Source organism: Desarmillaria tabescens, assembly GCF_030435595.1.
Source record: "Desarmillaria tabescens strain CCBAS 213 chromosome Unknown EV420scaffold_35, whole genome shotgun sequence".
Taxonomy (NCBI): domain Eukaryota; kingdom Fungi; phylum Basidiomycota; class Agaricomycetes; order Agaricales; family Physalacriaceae; genus Desarmillaria; species Desarmillaria tabescens.
The window spans coordinates 236,215-251,150 of NW_026848334.1; the positions used below are offsets into that span (position 1 = coordinate 236,215).

General features: G+C 48.3%; 6 protein-coding genes across 6 annotated transcripts; 2 read left to right on the forward strand and 4 right to left on the reverse strand.

Annotated features, from left to right (window-relative positions):
* Nucleotides 1-832: 832 nt before the first annotated feature.
* Nucleotides 833-2,708, reverse strand: EV420DRAFT_737745 (putative casein kinase-1 hhp1). Its single transcript, XM_060483266.1, has 5 exons — nt 2,211-2,708; nt 1,869-2,156; nt 1,593-1,815; nt 995-1,527; nt 833-932 (listed from the first exon to the last, which is right to left on the reverse strand). Exons 1-5 carry the CDS (start codon nt 2,277-2,279, stop codon nt 912-914), a joined length of 1,134 nt encoding a protein of 377 aa, XP_060327382.1. The 5' UTR covers nt 2,280-2,708; the 3' UTR covers nt 833-911.
* A 282-nt stretch (nt 2,709-2,990) lies between these two features.
* Nucleotides 2,991-6,320, reverse strand: EV420DRAFT_1274625 (uncharacterized protein; the record flags this gene model as incomplete). Its single annotated transcript, XM_060467850.1, has 7 exons — nt 2,991-3,274; nt 3,331-3,968; nt 4,086-4,455; nt 4,654-5,387; nt 5,436-6,026; nt 6,081-6,105; nt 6,161-6,320. Coding segments are annotated over 7 exons (2,802 nt in total), but the record flags the coding sequence as incomplete, so codon positions are not given.
* A 2,068-nt stretch (nt 6,321-8,388) lies between these two features.
* On the forward strand, nt 8,389-8,889 carry EV420DRAFT_1482717 (uncharacterized protein; the record flags this gene model as incomplete). The annotated part of the gene is made up of 1 exon (XM_060469925.1): nt 8,389-8,889. The coding sequence occupies one exon, from the start codon at nt 8,389-8,391 to the stop codon at nt 8,887-8,889; it is 501 nt and encodes a 166-aa protein (XP_060327384.1).
* A 798-nt stretch (nt 8,890-9,687) lies between these two features.
* Nucleotides 9,688-10,498, reverse strand: EV420DRAFT_737630 (uncharacterized protein; the record flags this gene model as incomplete). The annotated part of the gene is made up of 3 exons (XM_060483265.1): nt 9,688-9,753; nt 9,801-9,956; nt 10,014-10,498. A coding segment is annotated over one exon (453 nt), but the record flags the coding sequence as incomplete, so codon positions are not given.
* A 1,014-nt stretch (nt 10,499-11,512) lies between these two features.
* On the forward strand, nt 11,513-12,983 carry EV420DRAFT_737840 (uncharacterized protein). The gene is made up of 6 exons (XM_060483267.1): nt 11,513-11,766; nt 11,816-11,857; nt 11,911-12,155; nt 12,209-12,287; nt 12,341-12,669; nt 12,720-12,983. Exons 1-6 carry the CDS (start codon nt 11,673-11,675, stop codon nt 12,918-12,920), a joined length of 990 nt encoding a protein of 329 aa, XP_060327386.1. The 5' UTR covers nt 11,513-11,672; the 3' UTR covers nt 12,921-12,983.
* Nucleotides 12,984-14,501, reverse strand: EV420DRAFT_737841 (uncharacterized protein). Its single transcript, XM_060483268.1, has one exon. The coding sequence runs from the start codon at nt 14,381-14,383 to the stop codon at nt 13,046-13,048; it is 1,338 nt and encodes a 445-aa protein (XP_060327387.1). The 5' UTR covers nt 14,384-14,501; the 3' UTR covers nt 12,984-13,045.
* Between the last annotated feature and the right edge of the window lie 435 nt (nt 14,502-14,936).

Sequence of the window (14,936 nt, forward strand, 5' to 3'; positions counted from 1 at the left end):
TTGACGGACTATCTTTACATTTTATCAACAGGGTCTACGATGAATATCTTAACGCGAAATTTGTCGGGTCTTCTACCCATGGAAGGCTCTGTTATTTGCGCAGGCCTCACCAGTAGGCTGTAGGGATGTATATCTTCATTTTAATCGTCGCCTTGATCAAACTTTGTAAACTCTGAGTCTATCTGGAGTCTGTTCTTCGGTTTTCTTCCAGCTCAATGTTATAATCAGTCTCAGACGTTCATCACCATAATGTTATCTTTGTGGTGCTTTTCTCCATGTATACCCTAGCAACAGTTTCCGTCGGACACCGGTACGGTCGGCATTCGTCATACTCAGGCCAAAACACATGTACGTGTGCATAGCCTTCGCCTCTCGCAATACGTCCTCTACTCGGGCGACCGATCCTGCAATACTGACATTAATGTCCTGATAGCCGACTGTATCACGGTGGGACATCATCTCAATAACTATCTGTACCTCGTACTGAAATTAAAGATTAGATCCGGTGATATTGGAGCTTCTGGGGCCACAAATGGCGAATGACGTCCATCCGAATTCTCAGCCTCTGGAAAGGAGAGATGAAAGTTTGTTCATTCCAACCGTCAACTACTCTATACGAAGCTCCATCTAGAGACGACCTATGGTCTGGCATGCTCTGTTAGAGAGGAGCTTTACCTTTTTGTCCAGACGGCGCCTTCTCTAGATGCCCGATACATACCGACTGCATACCGAATAAACACCTTTGGAGAATACTTAGAAATTAATACAAAGGACCAACGACAGCTCTGATTTACTTATTATATGATCATATCACTCTGCCATCAATATAATACTATATTGAATCTCGCCGAAAGTCCTTACACGAGGATACTGGCCCCATATTCTTAAGTGGCCGAAGCTGTAGTATTACTTCACATGATACCGATCACAGGCTTATACCGACGACATTAACGTTGTAAGGCCTTACGAGCATTTCCTGAATTTAGCGACTCACTTCTACGATCTGCGGGGTACGGCTATCAAGGTCTACCTCCTGCTCTGCGAGCAACGTCAAGTCCTTATCTCGCTCTCCTTGACGCGAGTCCCATATGTCAATATCCATTCCGAAGTAAGTATTCTCGCCAAGGTCGTCGCTATCGTCGTCGTCGTCTTCGTCTTCGTCTTCGCCAGGAATCTCAAGCTGGGGCTCATCTAAAACGCACGTATTGGTTTGCGGGACGGAGGGTGTCCAATCGAGGGGTCCATTACTCCTCCCATCCACTATACTCCCGAATATGCGCCTGAACCTTTCGTAGTCAGGAAGCTGATCAAAATCGAGGGAGCGCGTATAGTCGAGCAGGTCACCGAAATCTGCCGGAAGTCCTTCAGACAAACCTTTGCCTGAGCAACTCGATTTCATCAGTCGGACAATCTCTTGTGAGCGCAGCTGAGACTCCTCACGCGGACGAGGTTTCCAAGGCAAATGTCCACGAAGAAGGAACAAGGCGATGTAAGCTAAGGATTCCAGGTCATCGCGCGGATAAAGATCTATGGCATGATAGGGATAAAAATTAAGATGTTTACTAGAGCTCGAAGGCGTAATGTGCACTGACCTAATCCATTGTGAGAATTCAGACTTGCCCAGTAAAGAGACCCGACGATGGCCCGGCGGTCCTTTAATGGATCGTACTTGCTAGGCTGACCATGGGAAAAAGGCTTGGAGATTCCAAAGTCAATTATTTTGATTGTCGAATCATCAAATGCGCAGAGGAGATTCTCAGGCTTGATGTCGCGATGCACAATCCCGAGCGAATGAATGTGCTCCAGTCCCGCCAGCTGTGCGTCCAGTTCAGTTATTCCTGCAATGTCTGAAGGCTAAGTTTACGCACCATTTGATCCACTATTCGGATGACGGTCGTCAACATCATACCAGTCCCAGGACCGTTCGTCTTCTGCTGCTCCACGACGCTCGGCCCCAGAATCTCCATAGCCATGTACTCAAAATGCTCCAGCTGGCCGTAAGCATACACCAAGGGAATAGCTGCTTGTCCTTTCAAAAGTTGGAGGATACGAGTCTCGTGCTGGAGAATGGGTCGCTTCACTCTCCTTGAGACACGCGACATCTTGAGAGCCACTGTTTTTCCCGATTCTAGTTCAGTCGACTTGAACACGTTGCTCTATTGTTCAGGTTGATTAAGGGAAGAAACGAGAGATTCGACTGTTGAGCTCACATAACTGCCCTGGCCCAACAAGGCTTTGCCATAGGGCGCACGCTGGTAGGTCAACCTAGCAGAGCTCATGGTGTCTATGGCTACTTGGAAAAATTAGTACGATCCAATATGGAAGTATGCACACCGTTGCCTAATGTTTCAAAATAAAGCCTCCAAGCGTCCAGTGATCATTTTCAGTCACTCCAGTCGCTTCTCTACCGAGACAGTGTGCTCTGCAACAGTGAGCCCTGGCAGCGGTGATGCAGACAGATCAGCTTGAAGCGATGTACAGAGTCAGATTGATGGGTAAGAGAGCATTCGAAGGAATAAAAACGTATCGGGAGTCAGATCGTTATAACTGTCGATGCCGTTGCGTCAGCTTCCATATGTAGAAGGACTTTCCCGCCACTCCGACTTGAACCAATACCACCGCGTTCGCGCCATTATCTGGTCTCGCTACGACACGAAATCTCTGATGAAATGATGCTGAAAGTATTCAAACTATCAGGGATGTTGTCGCAAAGTGACTACCGAGCCCGAAGGATCTTTGGCCATTTCAAGAGCAACTAATCATTCATATCCTCAACGGTGACGATGGCCTTCTATGCACCATGACCGGCAACAGAAATTCAACTCTATTCACTGTCCCATTGGTATTTGGAATTGACAGAGGTAGGCGTCGTAAAGGAATCAGCGGTGTACTACCAGATAAACAACAGACTCGTACATGCTGTTCACCCACCCTCGATAGGTATGTATCGTCCGTCTATCTACAAGAGACTAACAAATAGGAGCCCTTGCTTAGATATAGGATGTATATACCATTACCACACCACTCTCCACATAATTATGGCAGAGCCCAGATCTCGCTCTTGGATAGACAGAGATTTTATCCCCTGCTTTAATTTTTGACATCCAGGCCTCGATGGAAGACGGGGCATCCTGATGGTCCCACACATTGACGTGAGTCCGACTCTGGTCGTCAGCGCGGACATTATCTTGAATTCGCATCAACACGCCAGGGCTGGACTCTACTTCTGCTTCAAACCAAGTTGATGAATCAGAATACAAGCCTCTGGCGGGTTCTTCGGGTATTAATCCTGTTTGGTCAATCAGTCTCTAATAAGTTATAGCAGTTTACGAGGTCTCGCACGTTGATAGCCATGTGATGTCATGAACACGATGCGCCGAACCGGGTTTTCCGGGCCACCAGCAATCGGTGGTGTAGAGATATAAGACTCACGAGGAGAGCGCTCAAAGACTCTGACGAGCTCATGTCGTTCAGCGGAAGTCACAATCCACAATTCGGCGAAATCAAGGATAGCCCGGATGATAAGCGGTTCTGGCGAGGAAAGCCGCATTTTCAAGAGGCGCACTATTTTCTCAATGTCCAGCTGCGACTTGGGGCTAACATCGAGTTTTGCTAGATGCCGTCGCGTCTCTGGGTACCACAGCTCTCCAACTGCCCACTCCAGGTCCACAAAGTTTTGAGGCAAACATTGATCGAATAAAGCACCTTTCTCGAGTAAATATCGGCCAAGATCTGAAGATTGTTGGTTCAGAGCGAAATCAAGGGGCGTTTTCCCTTTAGAACGAGGGTTGATATCGCAACCTGCATCGATGAGAGCTTTGACGCTGTCAATGAGACCATATATTATGGCTGCATGCAAGACAGTATTGCCACTAATCTTGGACCTAGTATTCACGTCGACTCCGTGACTGATTAAAACTTTAAGAATGTCTATCCGACCGTAGTTGGCGGCTCCAATGATGATGTCGCTATGACCATCAACTGGTTCTGTGACTTCTGGGTCCCACTCGAGTCGAGACCCAGGGGGAAACATAGTGGCTGAGCCGCAATCCAAAAGCCACTCAACCACCTCAACATGTCCATACTTGGTCGCGAGGAAGATGGGTGACACGACTTCATGATTGCAACGATAATGCCAGGCGCAAGTATTCACGTCGACGTGAAGGTCTTGTAAAAGCATGCTTACAGTGTCTAGCTTTCCGGCAAAAATGCTAACCATCAAAGGTGTTCCAAAGTAGAATAATGGGCGTTCTTTGAACTGGGGAAGTTTGCGCAGGAGGTCCCGTACCAACGATGCAGGCCCTTCAGATACGAGAGGATAGACCATATAATCCAGCTCTCCAATAGAGGTCATATCTGACAGGTCTCGTCGTGGAGGGTTCGGCAGAAGTCCTTCTTCGGTCAGAAGCCAAGATGGACCAGCGCAATAACGCGGACGGATGAAACCATCAATGTCTTCACATAGATCGTCTTCCTGCGATCCATAGTCCTGGGAATATTTTCCTACCAAAACGCTGACCGTGACATGGATGTATCGGTCAAAAGGACTCCTTATGGGGAAACATCGGGACCGCCACTCCAAGAGGGGAACACGTCCCATCATCATGGCATCTCTCAAGTGTGCGCCAAAATAAGAGACTTGCCTGTATGAACGGTGAGCGAGTAGATTCTTCTCCGAGTCATCGAAGAGGGCAAGGAGCTTGTCAAAGTCAGGAGGCATCTCCGACTCTGGGCATGTTTCATACATCTTGACAATGTGCACGTCCCAGTTTGAAACGACATAGACAAGGAAAGGATGTTGTCCCAAACGCGTGAAAAGGTGTTGCGATGTTGTACATGGCCCATTCTGGAAATCCCCATAGTGAAGATATGCCGAAATGAGGCCAGCGGTGTGTCGGTGCAGAAAGGAGAATGATGGAATATGGTAGTTTCGATACTTTGTCTCTTTGAGATAGTCGGAAAAAAAAATCCTAGCGAGAACAATCAGTCTGATGTCAATCTCAGTGAGAAGATTCCGCACCTGCACAGAAGCATGGGGTAATACCAGAATATTCGTCTTTGTGTTGTGACGGACCAGACTTGAGCACATCTCCAAAAGATGCTTGCCGCTCAGAAGCTCCAAGTCTGTATTCGGCGAATAATTTCCTGCTTCTATCGTGACAGCTTCCATGAGTTCCGCAAGACGCAGCTGCCGATGCGATCCCACTAACCACCAAAGCGTACGCTGGACTATTTTCACAGCGCGCTGGCCCTCTTCTTCGACGCTTTGAAGGATCCTTTCATACATCGAATTCAAGTCTGCAGGAAGATTTTGGAGTATCTCATCGATGTCACTTTCGAATTTCGCTTTCGCTAAGGATTCCAACTGACAGTCTATCAGGCGGAACCTATTTGAAAGTCAATAATTTTCAAAAGGCAGGGGTGAGAGTACTAACATGCCCTTGGACTTCTCCAGAAGAGTCAACGTGATACGTGTACGAACCGATTCATGAAAATGTTTGAGCGAGAGATGAGAAGTGTTCATCTTGTCCTCGATGAGTCTTTGTATGTCATCCTGGACTCTCTCAGTTTCGTCCCCGAGAGAGATAGTGGGGACGCTGCTCAGAACGTCCACGATGTCCTGCTCCCCTCTGCTAGTAACAAAAACAGAAATTTTGGAACCTGCATATGCTAGCTTGCGAATTGCCGCAATCGATTCTCTCCGATTCTTCTGCACACACTCATCAAGAGCATCGATGACGATGAACACGCGCTTCCAAGGTTCACTCGCTTTTTCCAGCAACTCAGAAAGATATTGGAGGAATTTAGGTCGATCTGCATGATGCCGATGCATGGTCTTCTCCAACTCGGTAAAGTCCATGTCCTCGACAAAGTCCTCCGGTTTACAGTGGTCGAGAAGCTGCGCGAGTAGCGTGCGCAGCAACACGACTACATCAGTGCTTCGGACATCCTGGAAGTCTGCAAAGGCGAACAAAACAATCTCTTCGCTGGTGACACTTTTTTTCAAATGGTCGATGACAAACGACCTATATGGGCGAGTGAATAGATTTTCAAACCAGTCGTAGCGGTGGGAGCCTTACGCGAGGACTGTTTTTCCATTTCCTGCTGAAAAACTCTGAATCAGGATACATAGCGTGATCGGTCAAAAATGAACAGACACGTATACCGTTCAACCACAGAAGAGAACCAGCTGAATACCACGAGACGAATTGGTCATGCCCACGCAGCCATTCGCATGTTTCGAGCTGACGCCGTTCGCGCACTCCTCGCAGCTTGGCCTCGGAATTGAGAGGCTCCAGCCATTTCTCAACGTTCTGGAGACGTTCGCCTACGAGATTTTTCGGTAAGAGCGTGCGCGGTAGAAATAGTTTGTGAGATTACCTAGTTCCTTGGCTGCCTTCCTTAGTTCCTCAGCAGCCTTCTTGGCGTCAGCTTCTTGCTGGCGCTTCTTCATATCGTCAATATCTTTCCTGAAAAGCGCTAAATTAGTAAGTGACGAATGAATGAAAGAACACCTACTTTATTGTGACCAGAAGAGGCTGCAAAAGCCCAGAATTTTGCTTTAGATCGTCGCGAAGTGCCTTGATTTTCTTCTCGCCCGACCATACCCACTTGAAGCGTGTCTTGAAGTTAAACTTGAACTTTGGGTCGCCATACACTTTCAAAATGGAATCCAACTTATCCAAAGTAGTCACGTAATTCTGTACCGACGTGGACAGTTGGGCCTTCTCCTTGTCCTCCACTCTGTTACCATACTCCTGCAGCTCCTCTAACCTGGTACGTGCTACTCTGAGTTCTTCCATCAGCTCCGAGCACGCCTTTGGCGCATTCTTGATTCCTTGGAATAAGTTGTAGCCTTGGATGCATCGCTCGATGAGGTCCGGGATACCCGTTAGGAGGGGGATAAGGTCCATTGTTAGGTCAAAATTAAAGGGTAGCAGTACGGATGTGGTGGGAGGAGACAAGAGAAGCTACACTGTATATCTGTCAGCGTCGGTTGCCGCGTGTATGAGAAGGTGACTAGTAGGCGGGGATGATGGAAGCTTCATATCGGATACAGGAGACCCCATCACAGTGAGTAGCACATACAGCTACCGGGTCAGGAAAAACCTAGCAAAAGCGCTTACGAGTGATAGGATAAGTGGACAGCAAACCCGGATTGACTCTTAGGTTCATCGCGTCCACGGATGGATACGTCGTTGAAGACAGATGTTGCCAATAACACGATGGCTCGGTGGCATTAGGACGCGGACACATGTAGGTATCATTGCATCAGTGTGCGTCTGTGGTATGGTTCTCTTACTCCAGGACGACGCAACTGCCGTCCATCATACAACCGCGTGCATGAGTGCAAGGTCCTTCCCTGCCCCCAATATTATCAGACATAAAGACATGCTTTCTCGCCTGCAATACAGGTCAAATTTCGGTCCAAAGTAAAGTGATGACCACAGTGAAGATGTCGATAAGGCAATACTCCCGCAAGCCTGCGAAAGAACCTACGGCAGATATTCAATCGCGTTTGGATCAATCCTTTCCCACCCCCTTAGCATCTGAATACAACACAAAGTTCTCGCGTGTGATGTCCTCTGGAATCATACGAACTGGGCAGTACAATTGACTAGCAGGATCCAGTCATACGTTCGACGCGTCTTTCCTCATCCAAAGATAAGGTCCGGTGGCATTCTCCGATAGTGCTCTCCAGGCGAACGTGCTCGGATTGACGAGGTTTAATGAAGGTGATAGGTTACCACATTGGAATCAAAGAAGATTTGTCGATTGTAATTGCATTGCAGAGGCTGACATCTACGATGTGAAGAGATATTACGCGAACTAGTGGTCGCTGTTGAGCTGAGAGCTGGTTTGGGAAGCTTATAACGGCCGCTCTTGTAAAGTTTGTTGTCTTTCCAGGAGTCGTAGGTGAACCGGACGATCAACCTAATCGACTCCCCCATCCATAATCCCAGACACATGCGGCGATAACCTGTAGCCAGTTAGTCTAAGGGGATGCGGATGATATGAGGACGAGCCTTCTGGAGCAGTACCAGCTTTGTACGATAGCGATGGCTTCGCATGAAGATATTGTCGAAGAAGCGGATGGTGAATAGCTTGCTAGTTTGAAGAAAAAGTCGCATGCGGATAAAGTGAATGAGAAACCCTAACCCTAAAGAAAGTAAGATTAGGTTTACATTCAAGGTCTGAGGGACAGACATACCGAATAATAAATATAGGGCAGTCCCATCCTTCCCCCAGGCTCTCATATCTCTCTTTCAAACCACTACCACCACCCAATCTCAACCTTCGGCGCCTACTTCCCCCTGCGTCCGCACTGATCCAAGCAAACCAACGCCTCTCTATCCATCCGTAGGCCTTTCTTCTGCTATTTGTTCCATGAATGACGGCAGGACAAAGACGATGCTTGTCCGACGAGAGAACCTGACAACGATGACACTACAGCGGGGTAGGGAGCTGTCAGGATCGCACTTATCACCAGCGACGGCGTTCAACATCCCGTCAAGGGCGCCTCTCGTTGTCCCTGTCTATGGCGACGAGCAGCAGCTGACCATGACGGACCATGTTCGCTGCCATTGTGCACCTAGTCCCGACGTGTCATATACCGGATCAGTACACGAATACATCGCGCCGTCCCCGCTGCCTGCCCTTGGTAAACCATGCCATCGTCACTCCCCGCTGCCGTCTCAAACAGAGAACGATGCCCCGACAGCAGTACATCCGTTGTTAAGGTATACCCGTGGAGAAATGATGATGGAGCTTGACTTTGCTCAGAGTCTGTCGGGCGTACGCGTTCATGGTCATGAGGGCTGCGTAAACGAGGCAGCAACTAATCTGCCTCTTCCGTCCCTGGCCATCGCGCACTCCATGCTTCCGTAGCCAGGAGTCATCCAGCGGTCGGGCGATTGAGATTGGGTTACAGTTACCGATGTTGTCGAGACACTATGGTATGCTCTGCAGATACCCATTCCCCTGCAGGCATCGTCATTGTTGTTGGCTCCACGAAAATAAGGACGATGCGCATTTTGAGAGCCATCGAAGTATGAAGAGCGTGAAAAGCGAGAAGTGGCCTAGCGGTCCAGACTTGCAAATTTGAGGGGAAAGACCCGGTTTATGGGGCTCCACGCCATAGAAGGCGACATCTGGGAACTGTTTGTTGAATATGGCGCGCTGGTCGCACCTATGTGGACGTCGGGATATCTATTCAATGTAGCTGTGGACTCGACAGTCGCTACAAGCATGTATCAGCTACATTCACCAGACAAAGACAAAGGACTACCTCTGGAAGAGTTGCCTTTGACGCGGTTTTGTGTGTAAGCGTTAGCGCATTGAAGGGGCGGTAGTCGTAGACGTCGAGCTCTAGACCCGGTGTCCCTTAACCCTAGGCAGAGTAGGGTTAGGGTTACAAGTCTACGCTGGGTAGAAAATAACTACCCAACATGTTCCAATACTAGTCGCTGATTAATCTCCTTTGCTGTCGCGAACCACACAATGGAGGAAGGCAAAGGTTTCTGCGCAAAGCTCATAGATATTGGTTCTCTTCGCCATTGCGCCTTCAGTCGCCGGGGCCACGTCCTGTTATTGCACATCGCTGTTTTCCGGGGTGCGAGCATGATGACGGCCTGTTCTGTTATTGCGATGAAATGATGTTCACCTCAATTCGGTGTCGCATTCAGATCACAACACCATGCCGTCAAAATCCCATTAGAGCTAGCGTATGCTGCGGTGAAGATTTTCCCTTATCTACGGAGAATCAGCAGGGACAAGGCTGTGAGACGGAGAACACGTGCCGAATGCGATAGCAAACAGAAATCGTCTGAATTGTATTACAATCAAGGGGATTGGGCCACATTATGCTTGGCATCCAGGTGCACACTGCGCAGTTGTATACATTGTAAACGAAAAACGGGCATCTAGGAGCGTGTTTGGAAAGCAGCTTGAGCAGGCTACAAAATCGCCATGATTAGAACTCGATTACTTCAACAACAGCACCCATAACTCACCTAGTCTACTACGACATGAGCATAGCATCCTCTCAGAGCATTTCCTCCATTGTGATGGTCACTAAGGCTGTCGCGCGAGGCGCCTTTCGTCTACCAGCAACACCTCGTCCTGATCGTGGCCCCGTTACTATAGCCGTATCTCTCGCCATTAGTATGCTTATCGTCACGGCCATGTTGGTACTAAAGGTCCAAAGGCTAAATGCCAGGGTGCGGCGGTGGGGATTGGCAGGGGATATCCATGAAGGGCTCTTCGAAACGAACGTGACCATATGTGGAGACGAAAAGAAAACGACGCTGAGATGTGTGGTGGAGCCAGCGCTTTCTGAAGAGGCGCAGGTAGACAAGATTGCTCCGGTGGATGATACCACGCTGATCACAGAGAGAACAAGCGGACAGGCAGTTGAATAAGGGAACTTGTGGTCGGGAAAGGCGTGGTACAAGGTACGACACTGTTGTGTTGGTCGGATAAATGAGCACTGACTTCGTCATACAGTCTTGAAAGTTATGCACTTACCACGTCTCCGGCTGCCATTCTGTTTCCATTATCTCTTCCTTATCGATATTGCGTCTTGGGCACTTCATTGTACACTAGAATACCTGTCAGATATGTATGAGCTTACGGAAAGGGTACTAACGTTAATTACCATCTTGGTGGCCTGACTTTGGACAGTAATTCGTCCTGCAGGCCTCAGTCTTGTCCGGTGCAGAATCAATATTCCCGCCTATGTCGAGTTGCGAATTGGAAAATTGTCATAGTGCTGTGTAATCGGTTTAACTTTGACCTAGCTGTACGAAATGAATGATGAGAGCTTGTCATCGCGCCGAGCGAGCATTTGCTCACAGATCACCGGTTTCCTTCGTTATCCGTTCTACCATTCGTCCAATTCTGTCATTATGGTATCCTGAGTATGGGTATGACCGTACTGCGCCACCATCTGCCGTCGTTGCTGAATGTCTCCTTCTGAAGACGAGCTGTTAATGAGCAATTCAACAAAAAATTTTCTAGGACCAACGTACCAGGAGCAGAATATGTTGTATCCTGCAGAGTGAAGCCAGACAGTGATGGCGGTAGGAAAGACCAACTGTTCGTGCCGAGAGGCCGATCCTCATTCAGACTTCGAAGTCGCGCTCCGTCATTGACCGCGGGCCGCAGCAACCGAACTCGATTCAACTCGTTACTGTGCCGAACTTCCAGCACAAACGCTCAATACTCCCCTTCTTCAGCGAATTGAGTCTCGAAATTCTTGAGATTTACTACTATGCACTGCTACATTCAGCCCCCTCAATATACTCTAGTCCCTCTGCGCTTGAATTCACTCAGCTCACTGTTGAAGTCTGAAGAGGCTAGCACTGGCAAAGGATCCGGACTGGTCTAAGGTCTTCAAGTCTTCGCTGCAGATACAAGCGCTCTACAGAGTACGGATCGAGCTTCTGAGGCTTGTTGCCATCGATTACACCCTGTTCTTGTCTGTGAGGTAATGTTCCATTTTCAAATCTTCCCTTAAGAGGGATCTATCATCCAGCTCGTCACACTAGCCTGTCATTGCCGAGGAGCCAGCATTTTTCCGAGAAAATCTCCATTTCTCGTACGGCATTCTCAAGTCAACGAACAGTATTTATTCTCGCTTCCAACTACCTCATTGTCATTGACCATCGCCCATGTCGGATACTACTGACGGACTGTCTTCAGATTTCATACGCAGGATCTGCGATGAATATCTTAACGCGACATTCGTCGAGTCTTTCACACATGGTAGGCGTGATTCATTTTTGACGACTCCAACCTCACCTGCAGGCCGTAGGGATGTATACCTTCATTTTCATCGTCGCCTTGACCAAACTTTGTGAGTCTGTCCATTCATTCTTCAGTTTTCCTTCAACTCATGTCTATCACCAGTCTCGAAACACAACACACAGAAATTCATCCACCGTAACGTCCTCTTCTTGGTGCTTTTCGTTATGTATACCCTAGCAACGGTGCATCTCGCCTTCCGTTGGAAGCTAGTAAGATCGGCATTCGTTGTCTACGGGCCAGAACACTTGTACGTGTACATGGCCCTCGCCTCCCGCAATACTCTCCCTGCTCGAGCTACATACTCTGTAACATCGAGCGTGAACATCCTGATAGCGAATGGTATCATGGTGCGACGTCTCCTCAATAACTATCTATGACTGGTACTGAAAGTACTGATCAGATTTGGCGATGTTGGACCTTCTGGGGCCACAAATGGCGGATGATCATCTTACCCGTTCTCTGTACCATCGGCGGCACAAGTCAGATTTTCCTAGTTCTTCAATTATTTCCCCTGACATCCTCCTCCTACCAGTCTTCAACATCCTCTACATCTTACAGAACCTCGACGCCCTCGGAACACATCCATTCCAAGACGTTATAGGCGGCACCGACTGGGCGATAGCATACTATTCCATGACCCTCAGCACGACAATCATATGCACGACTCTAATCCTCTATCCGATGCTGACCACTGAAGCCCCGAGTGGGCCGAAGACCAATTTATACACCTACCACCGAGTCATAGCGATTCTCATCGAGTCGTCAGCGCTCTATGCACTCACGCTCATCCTCCTCCTCATTTATCTCGTACGGGACGATCTGACGGCGCCATATCCACAAGTGATACTTTCATCCGTCACCGTATGTTCACATCCTCCTCTTTCTGTTTCCCTAGGTTGATGTGTTTAAAGGGAATCGCTCCAACTCTCATCGTCGCTAGAGTTGCTTTGGGACAGGCTCGTCCAGAGGATCCGCGTCGATCAGTGATGACGCGAGGATCTTCAGTTTACTTGCATCCAGCCCGTGTTCCAATGCAAACCAACTCGTTTAGATCTAGAGAGCCGCTATCAAGTTCCGCTCTTGGTGATAAAAGCGACGATACACTCTCGTAATATGTTATTTTCCACCCGACTTTGTGAAGTCTTCATGATACCAATTCTCGTCGAACAATGCTTTCTACGATTCCATTATTTACTCTTTTACTATACATGCCCCGAAATCGAACATGAGACCGCTACTACTCCATCCCATACATGATAAAGCCTTCATCGCAAATATCCTTCCAGCGCGCGGCCACATCAGGATCGACCGGTGGTATGACAAAGGGTTTCGACAGACGAAGTTTCTGCAATGCTGTGCGTGTAGGCCCAGCATTCCTCCGAGACTGCACCATGTCAACAAATAAAGGCGGCAAATACGGTTCTTTATTTGTGAACTGTACGGCCAGCGAGGTCAGTCTCGGAACGACATCGGGGTTAATATTCGCGTTCAGCCCGAGAAGTAGTCTCTTGTTCTCAGGGTTGGTAGGTACCAGCCGATAGTTCATTGATAAGCTGGAAAGCGATGCTGTTGTTCTGAGAAGACTGATTAAATCATCTTGCGTTTCCGGTAATATGAGGAATGGCATATCGATCGACAAGGATTTCAAGTTCCTAGCGGTCGAGCCGTGCAGAGAAGTAGGAATGTGAATATATGGATTGGCGTACGCCATGCTCAGACACTCCAAAGCAGGAAACTCTATATGCGAAAGAAGACGAATAATACCTCCCTCAGGAATGATAGGAGAATCTGGATCCTCTTCGACTTCGTGAACATGAAGTGTACGCAGGCGTTCGTGAGATGAAAGAGGGGGCGTCTCGTCAAACTCCGAGTGCTCATCACATTGAAGGGAAGCGCTCTCCATATCCGGTGCGAGCTTCAGAATTTCGATATAGCAGCTCGTCCAATCGTTTCCATTATACTCGGTGAGCTGCGACCATGGTATGTTTATCTGTCTGACACTTCTTGATACTCCTTTGAGAGAAAAGCTGCGAAGCAGTGGAGCGTACTCGAAAGCGTCAAATATAGGTTTGGCCAATCCTACGGGTAATCCAGGAACGCGGCCGACGAACTCGATGGAAAGTCGATTCAAACGATGGAGGGATCCTCTGGCAGCCGAGAAAGCGTGTAGTGAATCGTAGGGAATGGACAATGAAACGTTGGTCCAACGAGGGGCGCATAAAAGAAGAACAGGAATCAGATGGCTCCCTGCAATCTCCTTCGTACTGTGTATGGAGAGCGTAATATCATGCGTCCCAGACCGTAGAAGATATGTCTGGAGAAGATACTGGCACGCCAGCTCGTTGCGATACAGGTCAAAATCCAGCTTAATGGATGACCAAAGCCGAGATGTCGACAGCGCGATGCTCCTCCAATCGCTGCAGATCTGTGAGAGAACCAACGGCTCGAAGCTCCCATCTAATGAATCCTTCCCCTCCATTTCGACTCGCTCGAAGCACGTCAAGAAGATTTCGCGTATGATATCCTCTGGGATCCTACGGATGGGGCGTACAATTGTCTTGCAGGACTCGAGCATGTCTTCGACCCGCTTTTCCTCATCCAAAAGCAGGTCAAGTGCAGCACGTGCTTGAGCTATCTGTTGGAATTATTGCAGTGGGAGGCTTGCAGTAGGTATAATACTGAATTGTTAGCTACTAGAGCTCCTAATGAGCTCCTTATATACTACGAAATGTATCTAGAATATTCTACCAAAGTAACTAAATATATCTAAGTATCGTGACAAATGAGTAAGCCGAAGCTTCGGGAATCTTCTAGTACAAGCTTGAAGTTGTAAATCCCAACACTATCCGTTCCTGCAGTCCGACTAAAAACCCGCGGCCTTCGCTTATAACACTCTCCAGATGAGCACGTTCGGCTTGAAGAGGTGGGTTGTTTGACTTTGATAGTTCAGCCATTCGCACAGCTGCTAGATGGACAGTTTCGAATGAAAGAGGAAGGTTGTCCTGTCCGTTGTAACCGCATCGTGGGCAATGAACAAAGGCAGACATCTACCGTAATGTTCAGATCGAAGGATTACCGTGAGATGCAATGGTTTACCTTTGAAGCAGACTCTTTCTAGCCAGTGAGTG